Genomic DNA, 24439 nt, shown 5'->3' with positions numbered 1-24439 from the left:
CTAACATATTACATGAGTTCTACTTGTGCAATTAATGGCGATTACCTAATTTCTGTAGCTATTTATAACACAGAACTGGCACTTGCAGTATATTAGTGGAAGAAGGGCCCAACTCCAGCTCAGTATTAAGACCTGTACCGTTGCCATGGAAACATCATATTTAATTTTGAATGTATGTACTTTTGTATGTTCATGTATTAAAGGTCCCTGAAGATGAAAAAACGTTCTGTCTATAAAACTTTTCCAAATATTAAGTTTTTTCTTAATATCTCAAAAACAGTTCTGATGGAGTTGGGCCCTTCTTCCACTCAGGTATTCAATTGGTCACATTATGTTCCATGCCCATGAAATGATAAGAAAATGTATAATGTCAAATTGGTCCACATTGAGTGACACATTTTGTTCGGTGCCTGGCCATGATGACCAGTCTGATACAAGACAAAATACTTTTGTAACAGAAATCTGTCAAAATAGCATGTACAGGGCACCAGGCAAAGGTACCGTACTGACGTGAGTATAAGCCCACCTTCGACTAAAGTCCCACCCTAATATTTGGGAAAATTTCAGAAATGGTTATTTTCCTGAGTAAAGTCCCCTTGCTAATTTTTAATGGAAATGGTTACGAATTTGGCAACCCAAATCATGCAACTTCATTTGCAAAATCACCTCAAAATTATTTTTGTGACTACGGAGCTTAATTTTCATTGCTAGATTATTTGTTTACCTTGAAACATCGTCAATATAGTTCACATATTATCTTAAAGATGTTATAAATTCAACAAAACATCAAGCTTTCATATAGACTGGCCCCAGTCTCGGTTCGGTTCCATCTCTGGAGAATGTAACAATAAATAATTACATGATGCCCTATGAAAAAAATGCCAAAGTCCTGTAACCCCCCCCCCTTATTTTCCTCAATGCCAAAAACCCATTCCTCTTCATCCACAAATCGACGCCACTGATTACACACACAGTCAACCATGCAGCAATATAGAAATATACTCGTATTATAAGTGAACGCGAAAGTTCATTGAGCGCTGATTCCTCGACTGGTCCAATCTGTTGGAGATCCCCTTCCAAATAATCGTTCAACGAAGCACGGTGATTCCGATGTCAATTACGAACGCCCCGCCCCAGTTTCAATTCAAATACGGTAGCACAAAGCTATGCCGTGGGATGTGGCGCAAGATAGGATGGGACACCTGTCAACAACCGAGAGGTATTGAGCTCAACTGGCACGCGTCTGATAGACCCATGGTACGCGCAATAATAAAAGGCAACCACTCGACTCGAACTTAGGCCTATTGTCCATATTGCATATATTATCGTGTGCGGTTTGCAAATGTTTGCACATAGAGGGAAGCCTCTTCAAATATCCCCGCGCTGCCAAGCTGCGTTGATTGGTCGGATACAATATCGTTGTTTTAGTCGCTTACACAAACGTTAATGTAGTGAGAACACGGACGTGGTATGTAGAAAGTGTGCCTTACCCAGGATCGGTAAAAGTGAACTCCCACAAAATGCAGGGAGCTGGAAGGCAAATTGCTTACAGACTGGGAGGGTCCATGTATTGGGTTGATTTTTAATGCTATGTAATCTACCAGTCGTTCTCCATGGACCCGAGGGAGGGTCTAGCTTTCATAATGCTCTCGCTTGAAAAATGGAAAATTAATTAGTTGTTGACATTATTTCCTATGCACCGTGTAAACAAAAAAGTAGCCACTTCCGCTAATTTTATTTATTTTCTGTCTCATATTTGTTGTCAAAATCAACCCCAAATATTTAAAATGCTCTACATAAATCATGAATGCATGTCCAATTCAGTGAAAAATGAACTCTACGGCCGTGGACATAAATCCAAGATGGCCGCCTACAGTAAATAACACATGGCGAGATTGTGTCAGAGTAGGCGGAAAATAAATTAAAAATGATGATAGTTTGCGTGTCATTTCTTTCAGAGAAATGGACATATGTTATCAACAATATTCCCAAAATTCTATTTAGTGAATGTAAGGCTAAAATTCCACCCAAAAATAGGAGAAAATATGAGTTTTTTACAACTCTAGTGAGACTACTTTTTTAAGCTTTTTGGGAAATTCTGGTGCCGAATATCGGAGACCTTGACGAGAATTCACTGTTATGAAAGATTAAAAATGCACCTTGTTAACTAGCAAATCCTCGTGTAAAAGTCCCACCCCCATTTTTGGTCATTTTCACCCCAAAAAGGGTGGGACTACTGTACATTATATACTGCACCAAAAAAGTATCCGAACACTTAAAACAAAAGCAATATCGTAAAGACACTAAATCTAAATCGCAAAATAAAGTGGTTGATAGATGGAGAGTTTTGTTCTGCATATTTTGATACTTTATTCGCCACGATGCGATTTTATTCCACTAAGCTATACTCATTTGAATGACAAATGGTCGAATTTCAAAACTGAAAAATTTAGATATTTCCTCCTTCAAGGTGATTTCTGCTACCCATTGTTATGGATATAATAATAGAGCGTAATGGATGAACGCTCACTCACATTGTGATCAATATCTATGTGCTTCGAGGGAAAAGACATAATGCAAATTTTGAAAAGCTCTCTTTTTTATTCAAATTGTTATAAGTTAGGAAAATAAAGTTGAATCATACCGAATGAGGTATCAAAATATGCAGAACAAAATTTCTTTAAAACTCAACTTTTAAAAACCTTTGAAGTTTTGTGTGATATTATGTATATATCTTGATGCATTTATAAACAAGATTGATACCACTGTTTGTATTATTTGCTTTGAAACCAAAGTTAATGAATAAAAATTAACTTCTTCCATGTAAACTATAGTGTTTTTTGCCTGACAGTTTTGATCACAGACCAACAGAGGGCGTATCAAATGTAAACACATGTCACCTCATATAAACAGGCACAGATATAACTGATATAGCCTACAACTTATTCAGGTTTTGTAACATTCACTTGCAGTATATGTGGTCATCATCAGGTTTGTTAATGGTTAAACTATATTTTTACCATTTACAGAGACGTTCAAAAGATGTTGGACACAAAGCTCGCTCAGATTAAAAGCAAGAATGCTGAAAACAACACAGAGATTGAAAGTAAGTACAAGACTCTTACCCAGCAAACACAAAAATGTTTAACGTGTTATAAACACTCTAGTTTTCAGTAATGTTTTTAAAACATTATTAAAACATTTTATTCCCTTTTAATGGCATAATCTCTGCCAAAGTGTTCAAAATGCCATTTATGTGTCACTTGTGATCGCACACCGTATTCAGATATGTTTCCTCCATTAGAAATGAATTTTATTAATATAACTTATACTTCATGCACTTAGGATTCAAGTTAGATTTTATGGGGCTGTAACATGCCTCTAGAGAAAGTATAAAGGATGATTATGCGTATCTATTGTTTTCCCCCATGTCCCTGCTCCACCACAGAAATATACTTACTTTTCATTAGCCAATATCGGAAACTATTAAAATTTATGATTTTGAATGATTTTCATGAATTCTTTGTGGTTTGTATTTTGTCATTTCTGATGAGACAAAACTTGAAAACTCTATCGGAGAATGCACCAAATAACCCAACAATGAAACGTTTGCTTCAGAAGGTTTTGTGTTTGCTGGGTAGTTATCTAATATACATGATATATGTCTAGAATAATTTCAACATTTTCAGATTATAATGTAGTTGCTAAACTCCTTAAAAAAGTATAATAAATGTCAGTTCTTCCATATGGTTTCCAACTTTTAACCATAATAATCAAGACATATAGCAGTGAATTAGTTATGCTCTCTTCCTATAGACCTGTGTATTTAATGAAATTAGTCATTTTATACTCCCCGATCACTTCAAGCTGAAAGCAAGTTTTATTTTGAAGATCACCGAAAAAGAAGTTATACAAATCAGAAAATAATAATAAATCATTAGTCTCTATAGTCCATATAATTATTTTTGGTTTATCCTTAGTGTAAGAAGTTGATATTGCATTGCATTGCATTGCATTGCATTGCATTGCATTGCATTGCATTGCATCATGCATTGCATTGCATTGCATTGCATTGTATTGCATTGCATTGCATTGCATTGCATTGCATTGCATTGCATTGCATTGCATTGCATTGCAATTGTATCGCATCTCATTCATTACATCGCATCACATCGCATCACATCACTTCACATCACATCACATCACATCATATCACATCACAAAACATCGCATCGCATCGCATCACATCGCATCGCATCACATCACATCGCATCGCATCTCCCAACTTTCACACAAGCACAGATACTCAACCAATTTGCACCTGTTTGGTGCTGATCAAAAGTAGCTAGGAATGATAAGGTCATGAGTCAGATTCTCAGTATCTTTTATCCATTGGTGATGTAATATGTTGTAGTATAAAGGATGGTATGGAATGGTAAATGGGAACAAGTTCGTATACTGTGAGGGATCAACTTGTTGCACGCATGCATGCGACTGGTGCCATTCAGCTTATACGTTCAGCTTATACGTTCAGCTAACGTCATAATACTAGAGCTAATATCCATGTAAACTGGCCTCAAAAAGAAACTTATAATTTTTCACAAAGTCATATCTTAAAATCCTCTACATAAAAATGAACAAAAATTACACACAGGATTACTTCAATACTCTACTCTAAACACTGGTCAGTAACCAAACAGTTATCCAACTGACACAACAGCAAAATGCACTGATATGGAACAACCTTCCTGGACCACATTAAGAGCCCAACAGATTTCTTTGGCTGGGTTCCAATTATTCGCCTGTACATGAACAAAAATTACACACAGGATTACTTGGAACCCAGCCAAAGAAGTCTGTTGGGCTGTTAACGTGGTCCAGGAAGGTTGTTCCATGTCAGTGCATTTTGCTGTTGTGTCAGTTGGACAACTGTTTGGTTACTGACCAGTGTTTAGAGTTCGTATACTGTGAGGGATCAACTTGTTGCACGCATGCATGCGACTGGTGCCATTCAGCTTATACGTTCAGCTAACGTCATAATACTAGAGCTAATATTCATGTAAACTGGCCTCAAAAAGAAACTTATAATTTTTCACAAAGTCATATCTTAAAATCCTCTCCATAAAAATGAACAAAAATTACACACAGGATTACTTCAATACTCTACTCTAAACACTGGTCAGTAACCAAACAGTTGTCCAACTGACACAACAGTAAAATGCACTGACACGGAACAGTAAAACAGTAAAATGCACTGACACGGAACAGCTTCCGGGACCACATTCACAGGCGAATAACTGGAACCCAGCCAAAGAAGTTGGGCTGTTATTGTGGTCCAGGAATGTTGTTCCATGTCAGTGCATTTTGCTGTTGATTGTTGATTACCCATTATGGTCTTTATATGGCAGGATATAAAAGCCAAGACATGATCTTACCACTAGGCCGCCCTCAATGGACAATATTCCTACCCATTAGCTCTTCAGGGAAGTGAGTTTTTGATGCAATGTGTATTACTGCTGTGAATTTTATTTCACAAAATCCTTTCCCAAAAACCCAGGAGCCTTAACCCGTGGTTTCATTTTTCTGTGAAGATCACATGTCCGGATAACAGAGGCCGGACTGTATAGGTCTACAACAAGGCTTTTATATCCTGCCATATAAAGACCATAATGGGTAATCAACAATCAAAAAGGGAGCTAATAATATGCAACAACAGAAGGAGCATGCAGTGCCAACAAGCCATTTCAGAATTGCGATATTATCATTGAGCACTTGGAAAGTTGCATAGTTGCAACATTTAGTTGACAATTGCGCTAATTACAAAATGTGGTTGATAATTGCAAAATAGCAAAGTAGGGTTCATAACTGCACTAATGTCAAAAAGTAATTTCATAATTGCGTTATTATCATTCAGCATTGTTTAGTTCATAATTGTGCTAATTTCAAAATGTGGTTGATAGTTGCAAAATAGCAAAGTAGGTTTCATAATTGCACTAATTTCAACAAGTGATTTCATAATTGCATAAGTGAGCTATTATCATGAAGCATTGTGAAAGTTGTATAATTGCGTTATTATCATTCAGCATTGGTTAGTTCATAATTGTGCTAATTTCAAAATGTGGTTGATAGTTGCAAAATAGCAAAGTAGGTTTCATAATTGCACTAATTTCAACAAGTGATTTCATAATTGCATAAGTGCGCTATTATCATGAAGCATTGTGAAAGTTGTATAATTGCAATGTTAACTTCATAATTGCGTTAATTTCAAAATGTGGTTCATAATTGCATAATAGGCCTAGCAAAGTAAACTGGATAATATTGCGCTAACATGAACATTACTGACAATTTGAAAATTGCATCATTGCGAAGTAGAATTGTGCTAATTTCAAAGACTAACATTGCTAATTGCTTATTAGCAATCAGTATTGCTATTCTTTGATATTATGGCTATTATCAATTCCAGCGCCTTTATTATTTTTAGCCATAGTGACTTTTGCATGACCTTTGACTTCCAAGTGGTAACGTTGTACTATGTAATTTGAAGAACTGATCAGCATTTTGAAGAAATTTGATTACAACTTCCATGCATAAAGGAATAACCTTTGACCTCAATTCTGTGTACACCCTATAGACACTGGCATTAGTCGATGCATGTGTGCAAGTGACATGATTTAAATAAATCAATAAATAAATGTTGACATTCAGCGCCTTTCACATGTATCAAAGCACTTTTACATTTATTCTGCTGTTGTTAGAATATGTCAGTCGCCATACAATGCCCAAGACATGATCTTACCACTAGGCCGCCCTCAATGGACAATATTCCTACCAGCGTTCGAAATTTTGGTTGTCCGGTTGCCCGGGACAACTAAAAAAGTCGCCGGACAACCAAAAATACTGATTCGGTTGTCCGCTGGACAACCATAAATCTAGCCAAAAGTCACATTTGTAGGCCTATGGACAACCAAAAACTTAGACGGACAACCAGAAATTGTAATCTGGTTGTCCGTGGGACAACCATTTATTTTTCCTAAATTCGAACACTGATTCCTACCCATTAGCTCCCATTTCACCCCTGGGTATACACCCAGTGACCAACCATGGTCAAAATGGTTCAAAGCATAATGGCTATGATGCCTCATTATCAGTCCGGTCCGACTGCCTGATCAGGAAATACTGCCGAGTCGGGCAACACAGGCTTTGGTAACCCTTCCGAATTTGACAGACTAAGGACTAAATTATTCATGGTGATTTTATAAAAGATCGGTGATGAGCTACATGTAAGTTGACAATTTTTCACCGGGCGAAAAAAATTCCACCGGGAGGAAAATAATGTAAATAACAAAACAATTTCTAACGATTTAAAAAAAATTTGATTTAAATATGCAAATTAACTTTATTTTAACTAAAATTGATGAAAAAATACTACTAATTGTACATCCATTGATAATTTTATATATTTTACCTACTTCTTTACTCTAAACCAAGAAATAACGGTATATTAAAAGATGCTCTATTTGAAATAGAGCATTGCATTGTGGGATACCATGTTGCCTGCGCAGGCAACATGCTGCCTAACTTGGCAGTATTTTCTGATCAGGTAGTCGGACCGGACTCATTATGAGATTGACAGCAAGCACTTGACAAAAAGAGATTCTTATCCATTTTGCAAATGGCTAAGAGGAAAAAAGCATCAATTTTCAGAAGTGTGTGTGTGCTATATTTGGAACTTCCCACTAGTTTCTGTTCTTTTTTAGGTTTATAGAGTGAGGTTTTCATGTATAGAACATGGGTCAATGTGATAACAGGGACCTAAATATAAAATAAACACAACTTTCTAATTACACTTTACATGACAGAATTTAGTACTAACCCATGTTTAACCCTTGCACAAATGAATACCAAATGTACATTAGGAAAACATACCTGGCTTGATTACATATTAACAATTATAGAACTGGCCCTCTTCGATCACAACATCTCACAAGTTGCGAGCTTGTGCTTGTGATGAGCATATCATAGCAAACTTTCATGCTGACACAGATGGCTCAGGCTGGTAACTTCAGTCAGAATTATTAGGTAAATTTTCACGGGAAAATTTTCTGGACACGTGACACCCATGGGCGCAGACATATTAGCATTTTGGAATGTGACCTTGAGCACAGCCGGTGGTCTTCCAATGTATTTGAATAGGAAGAATTCCTGCTTTGGTGCAAAATAAGTAACTTGTCGCAAGTTAAAAATATTATGGTAAGAGTTTCCGTAGATAAATATTTGTTTCCGTAGATAGATATTTTTGAAATTACGTTTTGATGATATTGTGAAAAAATTAAGATAACATAATATTCAATAAATTTGCAATGCACAAATTTCTATCAAAATTGCGGTCAAAAATACAATTCCAATTCAAAATTACTATGACTTGAATAGCGAGGTCACCGCCGGGGGTCAGAGATCAGGCTCGAGGTTACACTCACATTGATACGCATTGGTCACGTGTCCAGAAAATTTTCCCGTGAAAATTTACCTATTAATGTTGACTGTTATAGTAGCTATATTTATACTTGACTTGTGGTGTTTTTGCTGTGGCTCAAATTAGAGCTAGGAAAATTAACATTATGTGACAGATGGAAGCATATTTTCCACACAATTATAGGTTAATAACTGCGCATTAGTTATTTGGAGGGCATTGTGAAAAATCTAAACATTTTGCCTTTGGAACCAAGGAATAGCCTGAGGGGCGATATTCCGAGGTCCAAAGCAAAATGTTTAGATTCAAGTTTTCACAAAGCCCGACATATAACTGATGCAAAGTTATTAACCGAATTCATAACCGTCATTTTTAACTCATCACTGAACCAAATCTCAAGATTTTATTCTCTAAAATTTGTTGAAATAAACAATTTTTATCACAACTTATATCTTGCCCTTCAAAAACTCAAACAGGCTAAAATGGACTTGCCAATTACAGCAGTGCGCAATCACACCATGTGCAAATATGGTAGTTGCATGCGCGTGAAGTGTTCCGGCGCAACAGATGCGCACATGCGGAAGTCATTCTACCGCGTAATCACATGCGGAGGTCATTGATGGATATCAATAACCTCCGCGCCGGTATGCGTATATCATCTAATGAGCAATTTGATTGGGACAAACTTATAGTGTGATACGCGGAGGTTATGAATATGCATCATTAACATGATTAAGGATATTGAAAGGGGAGCTACAATAGCTTACAATCAAGGAAAATAATATTGGCATACTAAATGTAAATATTTCCCCTTCTCCCCAATTCATTGTTGATGAAAGTACTTTTGCCATTGGGGTCTCCAATCTCCCTATAACATTGATTGAGGGAAAATGGGGATGGAAGGGGAAAGGGGAAGGCTGGTACTTTTCATTAATATAGTTATACTAATTTCCCTGAACTATCAGAGTGGCAATGAAGAGTTCCAACATATTGTCAAGGTGTGCCAACTGTTTTTTTCCTTGATTGTCTGTGCAGAATGCAAAATTTAATTTTGGTCTTGTAACTCAACAATGAAATGTCATATGAGCTTCATGAACACAATGTGGAAGTAGATCATATGCTTTGGAGTCATAAAAATATGAAGACATTGGTTTATTTAGGGAGTGGTCACTGAAATCATCCCCAATGCTAAATTAGACATATTTTGTAATTAGGGTTCTAAACTGCAAAATATTTCATCTAAATTTTGTATTTCGGTTCATAATTCAACAATGGAATAGTCGTATTTACATTTTGAGTTACATCTGGCGTAAACCTACGCTAACAGCGATAATACTTGATTTAAAAAAAAAGTAAACCAACTGACCGACCCTGACCTTGGATCTTTCAGGGCAATACAAACTTTTTAGGCCTAATCATAAGGTCGTAGGTTCCAAAACTTTCTTTTATTAAACCTGTCTCCACCCAGGTTTATAAATGGGTATTGACTGTCATATGCTGGAAAGTAGCCCCCATGTCACTTCGGAAAACGCGGTAAATCACACATTATTTGCAGAATCTCTCCTCTTTTCCCACCATTTTCAAGATTTTAAGCTTATCTGCCAGATTTTGTAGTCATCTTTGGCGATTTTAGCTTTTTTGAGAAATGACATGGGGCCTCTATCACTCACCTTACACCAAATTTTTTGAAGTGGAAAAAGTGCAGGTTGGGTGTGTGGGGGTGGGGAGTGTGGGTGGGGGGGTCCAAAAAAATTAAATGTTTGAAATTGCCCATACTTTCAAGGTAGTCAATATGAAGAATATTGCCCAATTTGAGTTCCAACATGAGGCTTTACCACAGGTTTCAATGGGAGATTCAAACTTTAAATGATTTTTTTCTGGAATTTCAAGCGCTTTTTTCTTCTTGCGACAAAAATTAAATTTGACTTTCGATTCAAGTTTCTATTCGAGAGACCCTATATTACTTTTGAGTTTAAAATTCAAATTGAAATTTTGCTCCACAGCTATTGTACTGTATATACTCATGTGTAGCTGATACAGGTGAAACTTGACTGCCACACGCTTGGGCTATTCCATTTGACATGCATACACCCCTAGATGGAGGTCATGACCTCAATCGTGCACACAGGGTGTAGATATCAAATGGAATCACCTATTCAGGTAACTTCATTTGCCTGTGTGGAAGATTAAGGGTATTTCTTCCATAATGGGGTGTATGGATTTCAACTGGAATAGCCCAATGGTTTAATCACCTGTGTGAGTTTCTGCATGTAAAATCATCGGCAAGTAAGAGCCCCCATGTCACTTCGGAAAACGCGGTAAATCACACATTATTTGCAGAATCTCTCCTCTTTTCCCACCATTTTTTTGCCAGATTTTGTAGTCATCTTTGGCAATTTTAGCTTTTTTGAGCGATTTCGCTCATTTTACCGTGTTTTCCTAAGTGACATGGGGCCTGAAAGTTACACAGACTTGCTGTGGGGGAGTTGTTCCACTGCATATGATATGGATGTCTTGGTCTACTGTGTCACATGCACTGTGAAGAGAAAAATAGGTCATATGATTATGAATAATAATGATCTTTTGCTATGATGAAGGAGGATGTGTTCCTATTATTTAAGTCTTCAGCAAGGTTTATAATTCAAATACTGCAATAAAGGTGAAGCCTATCCATTACATAACATGCTGAAAACAGTACAACCTAATTGATCACCTCCTCAACACAGCTACAATAGCAGTATTGTTTTGTGCAACATGATGTACGATTGTGTGGTGCAAAATGTCTGCTATCAAGAGTTTCCACGAGGAAGTAGATGAGTTTATTTCTAGTTATTTTGTGCAAGATATAGCAGATATACCTGAGAGGATCTGTAGTGAGCCTAATTTCAGTGATAAGATAGCGGAGGATGTTATGATAAGAGCATGTTCCCATTGGCAGCAAAGATGTTTCTGTAAGTACAAGGGTAGATAGATGAACCATGAACCTTAAAACTCTTTTGATGTGGAAGTTGTGAGTGGAATTTATTCTGCAAGGAATTATTTCTGGAAAATCAGTGCCTTGCAAGTAGTCTTGTCTTCAATAGAAGAAGACAAGAAATATGTGTGTCTTGCATGAAAAATAACTGAGACATGCATGTCCTCTAGCAAGTTATGTTAAACTTATGACATATTCCCTGCTCATGCATGTCAAACACAAAGGTGCAAGTTCAAGAATGGTCTCAACACTGGCAGTTGTCTTGAATACAACATCTGTGGCTTGGACCATGAAGCCAGTAGATACTAGCTTTCATGCTTGGACATGTCCTGCATATTTAAACGGTGACCATTAGGTCACCTTTTAAAAATGTCTTGAAGATTAATTTAAAATATCATAAAATGTGTAGGCCTACTACATTCTGGTAAACCAGAATAAAATTACAACACAGTGGCATATGGAGCAGTGTAATACACATAATCATGCATAACTCAGAAATGCAAAATCTAAATCAACTGAAATTTTGGAAATAAGGTTTTCCATGGATATTTACTGAAAAAGAAGATTTTAGGATCACAAAATGCCAGTAATAATATAAAAATAGCATTTTTTTCTTCATTTTTGGACCCTCTTCCCCAGTCTTCTTCGTTCCACTCCTACCCCCCCCCCCCCAATAATCTAGCTGTAATTGACACCTGCAGTCAATGACCAATATGTCCTTGAGAAACAGGATGGGCTGCAGATTTGACCATTTCAGTGTCCTTAATGGGGTTAAAAATAGCACACATACCTGTTGTGGCAACAATTGGGTTTATTTTGACCTAAATTTGGATAGTATCCTTCACTCATATCCTGATACTGTCAATAAGGCCATGCTACCAAGGGCTATTTTTTGTTTTGAATTTTAATATTTTTTAGACCACAGTGTGTTGCATTTAGGATTCCAGATTAGGGTTCAAATTAGAGGTTAATAACTGGGCATCAGTTGATTGGTGGGCATTGGGGAAAATATCACCTCATGGCTGTCCATCAACCATTGAACCCCAGTGGTTGATTGACAGCCGATTCATCCCAAGTTTAGTCTGGGATGATGATCAGCCAATCAGAAAAGGGCTACTATGAAGTTGTCGCCATACATTTTGCTTAGTAGCAAAGGAGCACAAAATGCAAAATGGCTGGGACCGACCGAGACTAAAGCAAAATGTTTAACCAAGAATGGCTGATGCAAAGTTATTAAAATTGTAGAAATGTACAATTTTCATCACAACTAACATCTTGCCCTTCAAAAAAAATGAACAGGCTTAAAGGGTTTTGTTACTCTCTGAATGTAAATTTGGAGTGAATCTGTTTTAGCTCTATTCGTGCTGAAATTCACTCTCAAAGAGCAAACATTTTTCACTAGTTCATCTTTGCATTTTCACTCTAGTCAGAGTGGGCTAAAATACAGTTTGATATCTTGGAGCGATAGCTGTTTGATGGCACAAAATAGCTCATTTCAAGAGAAATTCACTCTTTTCCAAGTGAACAGCCATTCACTCCTTGTCAGTTATGAATTCACACATCTTGGAGTGAACATCCCACTCTTTTCCTTACCAGTGATTTTCCGATACACATGTGACCTAATTTGCATGCACTGAGTTCTCTTTCATCAGTGCCATGTTTTATGCTGATATGATAAAGGAGCTGGGACAAGACAAAACAGTCTCCAAATGGCTGTTGAGAAATCAATAGTACACATTTTTGTAGGCGAGTAACTGTAATCATATATACGATCTTATGCTGTGTTTTATAGGTCAGGGTCCATTTAAATGTGGGAACGCTGGCACGCTGCGCGGTACAGTAATGGCATAGTTATAATAATTGTGAAAGTGTGAAAAACCGAAATTACAAATATATGCCAAATATGAAGATATACAAAAAATGTAGTCATTTTGCCCAAATTCCTTTCAACTGCCAGGACTAAACCCAACAGATCTTAAGATAATTGATAAGAAACACATCATGCGGACTAGGCTTAGGAACTCATAAGTTCATGGCTTACATACTTAATGCTTGTTCACACTGAAAACTGATCAATTAATAGCACTTGAGATCTCAGTGATTACTCATCAAGATTTGTGATGTGATAACAAATGAGCAAAATGTCCCTAACATTGATTTGAAGATTATAGAAAACAAGAAAGTGTTTAAGTTCTTTTGTTTTGCATTGCGCTCAGCTGAATATCATCATCATACCTTTAGGAACTACAAATTAAATTTTGATAGGCTTTCAATTTACTTTTACCTTCAAAAGAACAATAATTAAATAAAAGAAAACTATTTTCACCCATGCAACATGATTCTTATCTCCAATGATATCAATGCATCACATTTGTGAATTGACATAGTTGCTACTCATTACCACACAGCCATGTCACATTTCAAGTTAAGGGAGTGTTTAATACTTTGGGGGGGGGGGGGGAAACAGCAAACACAAAAACGTTTTAAAAACGTTTGTAATAAGTTATATTTTGGCTTTTGGTTTACATAAAAACGTTATGTCGGGTTATATAAAGGTCATGAAAACGTTTTAAAACGTTTTGTATGAAAACACACTACAACAATATTTTTAAAATGTTTTCAAAAATGTTATTGTAAACTATTTTTGCAAACATTTTTGCCAAATATTTTATCAACACTTAAATAACATTATGTTAAAATATTTGCACTCAGCAAACACAGAAATGTTCTTAAAATGTTTTTTTCAAAACGTTTTAATAACATTTAAATGTCGGGTTATATAAAGGTCATGAAAAACGTTATTAAAACGTTATTGCAAATATTTGGGGCAAACATTTTTCGCAAAATATTTTTTAAACCCCAAAATAACATTCTGTTTAGAAATTGTTTTGTATCAAGTTTTCAAAAATGTTTTAGGAATGTTATTAAAACGTTTTATACCCTTTATATAACCCGATATTTAAACGTTTTCTCTAAAACATTTTTGTTTGCTGAGCAGTAGATTATCAAAAAATGATTTTTAATGTTATGAAAACGTTTTATACCCTTAATATACCCTTTATATAACCCGACATTAAAACGTTTTCTGACAACCTTTTATAACCTTTTGCGAATGATGTCGAAAACGTTTTGTGTTTGCTGGGTTCCTCAAAATTTTTGCTCGAAAACTTTTTTTGACCCCCCTCGATGGAACGCTAAACTTTTTGACCCCCCTCTTTTGACAGACAAAACTTTTTTGACCCCCCATTATCGTATAACAAACATACTTAATAGTGTTGTTTCCAGTGGTGTGGTATCTGGGTCACATGTCATTGAGGGAGGCAAATGTTTGAAACATTACCGATGGGACAATTGCGCATGAAATACAAGCACAAGGAAATTTTCATTTTATACTTAATTTAGATTTGTCCCAAATCAGGGTGTTTATCTGATTTTACAGGGATAAATGAAATAGAGGATTTATTTGGAGGTTCATAGGCACATCTGCATAATTTGGATCATTGGCTATTAATGATAGTACAAATGCGCGTGAACCGTGGAAAAAAATTGGCCATATTGAAGCTTGAATTTATGCAAAAAGCTAAAATGGTCAAATATGAGATTAATTTGGTCACGCAAATGTACACAGGTATCAGTTTGGGCCCCCAAAGACCGTGGTACCTGGGCCTGTGCCCACTCTGCCCTATGGTAAATCTACCCATGGGCCTATGTGTACAAAATAATTTTGCAATGAGAAATAGTAAACTGAAGTGTGCAGTTTACGTGCAAAGAAATCCAATTTATTTGCAATATTTTCTTGATTTAGTTGTATTTTGTTCAGATTGGTACATATTTGTAGCCTACTTTGAAGAGATATAAAATTCTATGATAAAAAGTGCCAGTATTTCTTAGACCAACCCAGATGTTGCATGTTGCTGATCATCTTTAAGGTTATTCATTATTTTAAACTGTTGTGATTTGGTAGTTCACAGCATCTTACGAATTGGTAGTGAGCTTTGGCAAAAACTGCATTGCTGAAGAATTAAAATATCACAGATATACTTTTATAGGTGCTGCGGTTCTTGAGTTACATTGTAAAGAGGGCTGAAACAACAACACTTTTGTAAAACGTACATAACTCATTAACAACAATAAATTAAGCAAGTTTGCAAAGTATACAATTTGTAGAATGAACTTTTGCAAAACATCAAGGTGTTATTTTTCAATAATATATTGACCTAGATAATGAAAATTGATTTTTAGGTTGCTTCGACCAACAATACCTCATCTACCCTTAATGTTACATTAATTAATAGATATGTGTACATTAAGTGCCATCATTTTTTCAAACAAAAGCACTGAAAACCAAAACTTGCCCATGAAAAGTGATATAGAGGGTCTCAATGCGTGGAAACTGGAAAGCGCGCCAACATTTTGGGTTTTGAAGAGGAAAACTTTTTTGGCTCCCCCCCTTCCTACCACCTAAACTTTTTGGTCCCCCCTCTTTTAAGGTCCAAAACTTTTTGGCTCCCCCCTCCCTTTTACCAGCCCCCCCACCAAAGTATTTCTGAACATTCCCTAACCAGGAGTAATTTAGATTGGCTTACAGAATGTTGGAAATAATGTACAACACAATGGAATATTGAGCCATCTTTGGCTCATTTCCTGGGAAATAGTGTGCCAAGTTTAGAGACCTTCATGATAGAAAGATGGCATGTGTATTTTCTAACTTACCAAGTACTTTCTTTTGCTACAGTATGTGCTATCTTAATTCAATTACCATGGATAAATCAGTGGATGAACAGAAAATAAAAATGTTTAGAACAAACAGGGAAAATAAAAATGGTTGTTAAGTTCATTAGGTTAACAATTTTTGCATAAGATTGAGCAGAAAAAATACTATATAAACTAATAAATATGTTATTTGAATCTTAAGGGTTGGGGTATGAGCGTTTGGACAGTATTTATTTTGGGACATTAGAGCACATCAGACATATCGAATTGCATTCTGAATCTGAAGAATGTCATTCTGATATCAAATAATTTTGGTTTTTGAAATTGCAATTTAATACATTTTATGGCAAATCATTAAAATTGATATTTTTGATATTTAACAGTACTCGAGTAAACTTTATAAATCTGATGATTAATACTTAACGTGTATGTAGGTGGGATAAAATGCCGACGATCAATTGAAAATTTTGACCTTTCGAATTGAAGATATGGATTTTTTCAAAAAAAAAAAAAAAAAATTAGGTCTTTTTGGGAAAAAAATCTATATCTTCAATATGAAAGGTCAAAATTTTCAATTGACCGTCGGCTTTTCCTCCCTGCTACATACACTTTAAGAATATATCATTAGATTTATATAATTTACTTCGAGGACTGTAATATATCAAAAATTTGAAAAATATCAAATTTTTATAATTTGTCATAAAATTTATATTATATTGTGATTTTCAAAAAATTAAAATTATTCGATATCAGAAAGACATGCTTCAGATTCAGAATGCAATTCGACAGGTCTGAGGTGCTCTCATGTCCTCAAAAAATACTGTCAAAACGCATAAACGCTCATTTTAGATCCCTTAATAAAACAAAACCCTAATTTTGGACATGAAAGTGGACAGATTAACTCATAATAGGGTGGTAAAGCATGATCAGTTCTGTTGCTGTATAATGTTATGTTACATTATTTTCATATACATGTATATAAATTAGATCTTTGTACATAATGGACAAAAATTCCAATACATCATTGTAATGAGGTCATGGTGGCTCAGTGGTTAAGGCCTTGGACTCATAATCTGAGAGCTTGCTCGACGTGCGTGGGTTCGATTCCCCGTCCCCCACCGTGCTGCGCCCTTGGGCAAGGCGCTTTGCCTCGCTTGCCTCACCCCACCCAGGTGCAATGGGAAGCTGTTAGGGGTAGTCACAGTCGTTGTACTGATGGACCCTGCGCCACTTGTAGGCTGCAAACGTGGTTCCGACATATTCTAATGACGGCAGAATAAATGTAAAGCGCTTGAGGCTGTTTACGGCATAAAGTGCTATATAAATATCTATATTTTTTTTTTTTACCAGAGATCCTAAACTACCTAGTATATGATATCTGGTGATACATTATATAGGTCATACAGGGTATCAAAAGATATTTAACATACAAAGGAAAGTATAGACCACTTGACATCACTGTTTATCAACAAAGGCGAGGGACTCGTCTATCGATATGCTCGAACGAGCCGCTACACTGTTCAATGGCTTTCCTGTACTGTATGAAATGTGGCGGGCGATTTAAAATGCATGTGCCCTTAGCAGACCACGATGCGTACGCACACTGCAGGGCAAAGAACAATTGAAATTGCCATAATGCGCGCGCATACTGCCGGGCAATGACGTCAGATGCCAAGTGGTCTATATAACTATTAATATGATCTATTTGTTTGTAAAAATCATTATAATAAAGCAACAGTGAGGTGTGAAATGCGGTTTGTATGTGCAGATTGTCCATTGAAATGCATGCATTTGAGGAAATCTAACACACGATCATTCACCCAGCACCAAACACGCACCGACATTTACAAGTTCTCATATGTGCCGAGAACTGTGAGAGACTGGAATGACCTCCCACATAACATAACTGAAATCACCAGCACTGAACAATTTAAGGAAGCACTACACAGCTACTTCAAAGCAAAGGAAAGCAACATAAGAGACTAAGAAAATCACACGCATGCGCAAATTCCTGCTTGCCTTATTCCACTTGGGACGTTAAGCAGTATCCGAGAAGAAGAAGAAGAAAAATTGATGGTTTTGTACTACATCACACGGTTCATGCAACATTTTTCCCATGAACAAGTACCATTTTGAAAATAAGATATATGCATGTACTAGTGGTCCTTAATCTACAGAAATAATTGTTTTTTGCAACTAGGAACCACCGAAATAGTGGCATGTTAGCCCTGATTATAGTAAAATGCAAAATCATGCTAAATCAAAATCATGACACAAGTCCCGCAAGTCGGCAACCATTGAAATGTCTTGTTTGTTGTCCTCCTGTGGCCAGCAAAAGCATTGGTCTTGATCCCAGCCGGCTTGTGCTCCTTTATGATGAAGGAGCACAATCCAGCAAGGAACCAAGACATGAAACCATGCGATAAGTACGCACATATAAACACCCATATAAATGCATGGACCATGCAAGATAGAACATTGTATTCCCTAACAGTTTCCATGGGAAGGAAGAATTGGATCTCTGGAAAGAAGTTTCCTTGCACAAAGCTTTAAAATTAATAACATTGCAAACCTGTCAAGACCTTATCAATTTTACTTTCAAAATGTCATGGTTTTAAAAATATCAGTCCTAGATAAAGCTACCTAAAATACATGACAATAATAGAGAATGGCACTTTTCTGAAAATTCCACACCTATGATCTATATATGTGACTGGACACCACAAATCAGCCGTAAAAGTCGGCCCGGTCAATTTTGTTTTATTTTTGCGTTTAGAAAATATATATCATAAGCTTTAAAATGGTATATCATTTGACTTCAAACGATATCCAGAAGCGGGGTTATGGTTTGTTGAACTCTGTTCCTTCAACAAAATTGTACCTTTTTTCGGTTTTACATGTGTCTCTTTTTCCACATTTCTGGTAATAAATATCAAACAGTCATAATTGGCAGTCATTTCAAATCATCCCCAAGTCAACGAGGTTCAGGAATGTCCTTTCATTGTTAATTGTTGGTTATACATACCTAGACAAAATACAATGCTTTGTTATCCACCACTTGAACAGGATTTAGCCAAAGCAAACAAAGACAAGAACTATTTAAGGATTCTATAGAAATAGGTAGAAGCTTGTTATCCTCTACAGCAATAGGATTATTGATTGGTTTAAACAGTGTTTGATGAGATACTTGTCGCACCATATTGATGCACCTATGAATACGACCTTCATGCACATTTTACACTGTAACTCAGAATACAATTTGCAGAGTTTACAGCTCATTCGTAGTGTCCAGTCACATATGTTATTTGTAAATAAAAATTCCCTTTAAAAGGGAAAGCCAGCCTCAATGTAGAAGAGGTCTTGTAATTAGTTTTGGTCAATGTGAAAGGCATTTTTAGGATCACGCTTACATCTACATGACAGTCCACCAAACCATCAACGATGAGAACATGCACACTGAAACAGCAGAAAACATTAATTCCTAATCTCATGTCAACTCTTTTAATTCATTACATGTACTCCAAATTGTTCTGGTCTGTTTGTTTTGTTGTTGTTGTTGTTGTTGTTGTCGTTGTTTTTTTTGTCTTTTCAGCTTTTTACCCACGATATCTCAATTTCCAATTTTGTAATACCAGAACTTACTTGAACTCAATATCTTCGCTTAGGAATGTCCGATTTCACTGCTTTCGATATATACACTGCCGGTTTGAGTTAACTTACATGTACATTTTATTTTAAAATAACTTAATTAATTCGCAATGTATAGTTTAAGCCTACTATATTATAATAGATAGTGGCCAGCACATTTATAAAGGACTGGTTACTCACTACAATCTTCACTCTTAAACTGTGTTTTTCTGAATGTGCTGATCATGTTGATTGCTAGTCGGAAAGCTATGGACATGGTCAGCACATTCAGATTCTATAACAGTCTGCCTAAGAGCAGTTTAAGAGTGAAGATTGTAGTGAGTAACCAGTCCTTTATAAATGTGCTGGCCACTATCTATTATAATATAGTAGTCTGCCTAGTGCCTTGTGTGTTTTCTCTTCAATCATTTTGTTGAATGTAATTTTATGAATCAAATAGTTATGTGTCATTTTATTTATAATAAAGAAGTTATTAAATTAATAAAGTAAGACAATTTATTTATCTATAAGTGCATGTCAAATGGGGTACATTGTTCAATACTATATGCATAAATTATGCCCATATTATAGCTAGGCCCTAAAACTTTATTTTGCATCGGATTTTTCCCGTTGAAAAGACAAAACTGATGTTTATGATAGCAACCATTTCATCAATAACATTTTGAGTCATTTTTATCCATAAAACGACACAGGATATGATAGATAACTACTTTCACATCAATATGGTCCATATGATCACAGATTGTTGAGAATCTGTGATATGATCCGAGGATATGATGAAGATTTTGATTCTATAGATCTGTTATCAACATGATATCACGCTGTTCAGTGGTCAAGGAGTAAGGACCCCGGTCAAGGACACTGATATGACATCATAGGTGATGTCAGATCTTCTTCTGCTCACCATACCAACCTATATATATTAACTATTACTGTTACATTTAGGCCTTTAAACTTTTAAAGTCATAATTAATTAGGTCAAACAGAACTTTGGTAATACTCACTCGTTTTGTTCGTTGAAACGGCAAAACATACTTTTACTTTTCCTAACAAATCGAATTAAAATATTTAAAAAAAAATACTTAACCACAAAAAGTTAAAAAAAAAAATCATTCCAATACCACTAAAATATAATATCTTGAGTAAACTGACCCCAAACCTGAAACAGGTACCAGCCCCGAATGGGCTGGCGAAAAGTAGTTACAGATATTTTAATTTTTTTGTAATTCTTGGAAGTTTGTTGCATCTTTTGAAGGTCAGGTAAACATGGTAAAGTGTAGTCTGTTTTACAGACCATATCTATATTGTCCATGGGGAGAGAAACAACTGGGTACCACACATTCATTGAAACCAGCCTCAAGGAAAGCTGGTTGAAGTTGGTGCTTTGCACATCACTCGCAGCTTTGTCGCTCACTCCCTCGGTATGGATCGCGATGGTCCTTAATCTAGTGGTCCTTAATCTACAGAAATAATTGTTTTTTGCAACTAGGAACCACCGAAATAGTGGCATGTTAGCCCTGATTATAGTAAAATGCAAAATCATGCTAAATCAAAATCATGACACAAGTCCCGGCAAGTCGGCAACCATTGAAATGTCTTGTTTGTTGTCCTCCTGTGGCCAGCAAAAGCATTGGTCTTGATCCAGCCGGCTTGTGCTCCTTTATGATGAAGGAGCACAATCCAGCAAGGAACCAAGACATGAAACCATGCGATAAGTACGCACATATAAACACCCATATAAATGCATGGACCATGCAAGATAGAACATTGTATTCCCTAACAGTTTCCATGGGAAGGAAGAATTGGATCTCTGGAAAGAAGTTTCCTTGCACAAAGCTTTAAAATTAATAACATTGCAAACCTGTCAAGACCTTATCAATTTTACTTTCAAAATGTCATGGTTTTAAAAATATCAGTCCTAGATAAAGCTACCTAAAATACATGACAATAATAGAGAATGGCACTTTTCTGAAAATTCCACACCTATGATCTATATATGTGACTGGACACCACAAATCAGCCGTAAAGTCGGCCCGGTCAATTTTGTTTTATTTTGCGTTTAGAAAATATATATCATAAGCTTTAAAATGGTATATCATTTGACTTCAAACGATATCCAGAAGCGGGGTTATGGTTTGTTGAACTCTGTTCCTTCAACAAAATTGTACCTTTTTCGGTTTTACATGTGTCTCTTTTTCCACATTTCTGGTAATAAATATCAAACAGTCATAATTGGCAGTCATTTCAAATCATCCCCAAGTCAACGAGGTTCAGGAATGTCCTTTCATTGTTAATTGTTGGTTATACATACCTAGACAAAATACAATGCTTTGTTATCCACCACTTGAACAGGATTTAGCCAAAGCAAACAAAGACAAGAACTATTTAAGGATTCTATAGAAATAGGTAGAAGCTTGTTATCCTCTACAGCAATAGGATTATTGATTGGTTTAAACAGTGTTTGATGAGATACTTGTCGCACCATATTGATGCACCTATGAATACGACCTTCATGCACATTTTACACTGTAACTCAGAATACAATTTGCAGAGTTTACAGCTCATTCGTAGTGTCCAGTCACATATGTTATTTGTAAATAAAATTCCCTTTAAAAGGAAAGCCAGCCTCAATGTAGAAGAGGTCTTGTAATTAGTTTTGGTCAATGTGAAAGGCATTTTTAGGATCACGCTTACATCTACATGACAGTCCACCAAACCATCAACGATGAGAACATGCACACTGAAACAGCAGAAAACATTAATTCCTAATCTCATGTCAACTCTTTTAATTCATTACATGTACTCCAAATTGTTCTGGTCTGTTTGTTTTGTTGTTGTTGTTGTTGTTGTTGTCGTTGTTTTTTTGTCTTTTCAGCTTTTTACCCACGATATCTCAATTTCCAATTTTGTAATACCAGAACTTACGAACTCAATATCTTCGCTTAGGAATGTCCGATTTCACTGCTTTCGATATATACACTGCCGGTTTGAGTTAACTTACATGTACATTTTATTTTAAAATAACTTAATTAATTCGCAATGTATAGTTTAAGCCTACTATATTATAATAGATAGTGGCCAGCACATTTATAAAGGACTGGTTACTCACTACAATCTTCACTCTTAAACTGTGTTTTTCTGAATGTGCTGATCATGTTGATTGCTAGTCGGAAACTCCTGCGAAGCTATGGACATGGCATCTTACATACTCACATTCTAAAACACAGTTTAAGAGTGAAGATTGTAGTGAGTAACCAGTCCTTTATAAATGTGCTGGCCACTATCTATTATAATATAGTAGTCTGCCTAGTGCCTTGTGTGTTTTCTCTTCAATCATTTTGTTGAATGTAATTTTATGAATCAAATAGTTATGTGTCATTTTATTTATAATAAAGAAGTTATTAAATTAATAAAGTAAGACAATTTATTTATCTATAAGTGCATGTCAAATGGGGTACATTGTTCAATACTATATGCATAAATTATGCCCATATTATAGCTAGGCCCTAAAAACTTTATTTTGCATCGGATTTTTCCCGTTGAAAAGACAAAACTGATGTTTATGATAGCAACCATTTCATCAATAACATTTTGAGTCATTTTTATCCATAAAAGCGACACAGGATATGATAGATAACTACTTTCACATCAATATGGTCCATATGATCACAGATTGTTGAGAATCTGTGATATGATCCGGGATATGATGAAGATTTTGATTCTATAGATCTGTTATCAACATGATATCACGCTGTTCAGTGGTCAAGGAGTAAGGACCCCGGTCAAGGACACTGATATGACATCATAGGTGATGTCAGATTTTCTTCTGCTGACCATATGATGCTATATATATTAACTATTACTGTTACATTTAGGCCTTTAAACTTTTAAAGTCATAATTAATTAGTTCAAACATAACTTTGGTAATACTCACTGTTTTGTTCGTTGAAACGGCAAAACATACTTACTTTTCCTAACAAATCAATTAAAATATTTAAAAAAAATTTAACCACAAAAAGTAAAAAAAAAAAATCATTCCAATACCACTAAAATATAATATCTTGAGTAAACTGACCCCAAACCTGAAACAGGTACCAGCCCGTATGGGCTGGCGAAAAGTAGTTACAGATATTTTAATTTTTTTGTAATTCTTGGAAGTTTGTTGCATCTTTTGAAGGTCAGGTAAACATGGTAAAGTGTAGTCTGTTTTACAGACCATATCTATATTGTCCATGGGGAGAGAAACAACTGGGTACCACACATTCATTGAAACCAGCCTCAAGGAAAGCTGGTTGAAGTTGGTGCTTTGCACATCACTCGCAGCTTTGTCGCTCACTCCCTCGGTATGGATCGCGATGGTCTTTGAAAAAGACTAAATGTATAATGATGCATAATGTATTAAAACTTAAAGCCATATTATAACATTTGCTGAGGAGAACGCCCTCAAAAAAAATTTAAATTCTGGTTTTTAAACGATTGTAATGTACTTTAGTCAATAAAGATACTCTGCAAAAATCAAGACTTTAGGTGCTGTAGTTTTGTCAAAATCCGAGATTTTGAATAAAACAATGGAACCGGCGTTTTATCATTACGATGGAAATATTAGTCGAACACGTATGCACAGTAGGTACACG

General features: G+C 35.8%; 1 protein-coding gene across 1 annotated transcript in view; it reads left to right on the top strand.

Annotated features, from left to right (window-relative positions):
- Positions 1–24439, top strand: part of LOC140165760 (uncharacterized) — a 193124-nt gene that overhangs the window by 130316 nt on the left and 38369 nt on the right. The window contains exon 5 of the mRNA XM_072189081.1: positions 3030–3106. Coding sequence (XP_072045182.1) covers positions 3030–3106 — 77 coding nt within the window. The remainder of the gene's footprint in view (positions 1–3029; positions 3107–24439) is intronic.

Source organism: Amphiura filiformis, chromosome 12 (genome assembly GCF_039555335.1).
Source record: "Amphiura filiformis chromosome 12, Afil_fr2py, whole genome shotgun sequence".
Taxonomy (NCBI): Eukaryota; Metazoa; Echinodermata; class Ophiuroidea; order Amphilepidida; family Amphiuridae; genus Amphiura; species Amphiura filiformis.
Note: the sequence above shows the minus strand (reverse complement) of the source record. Positions and strands in the feature narration are given on the sequence as shown.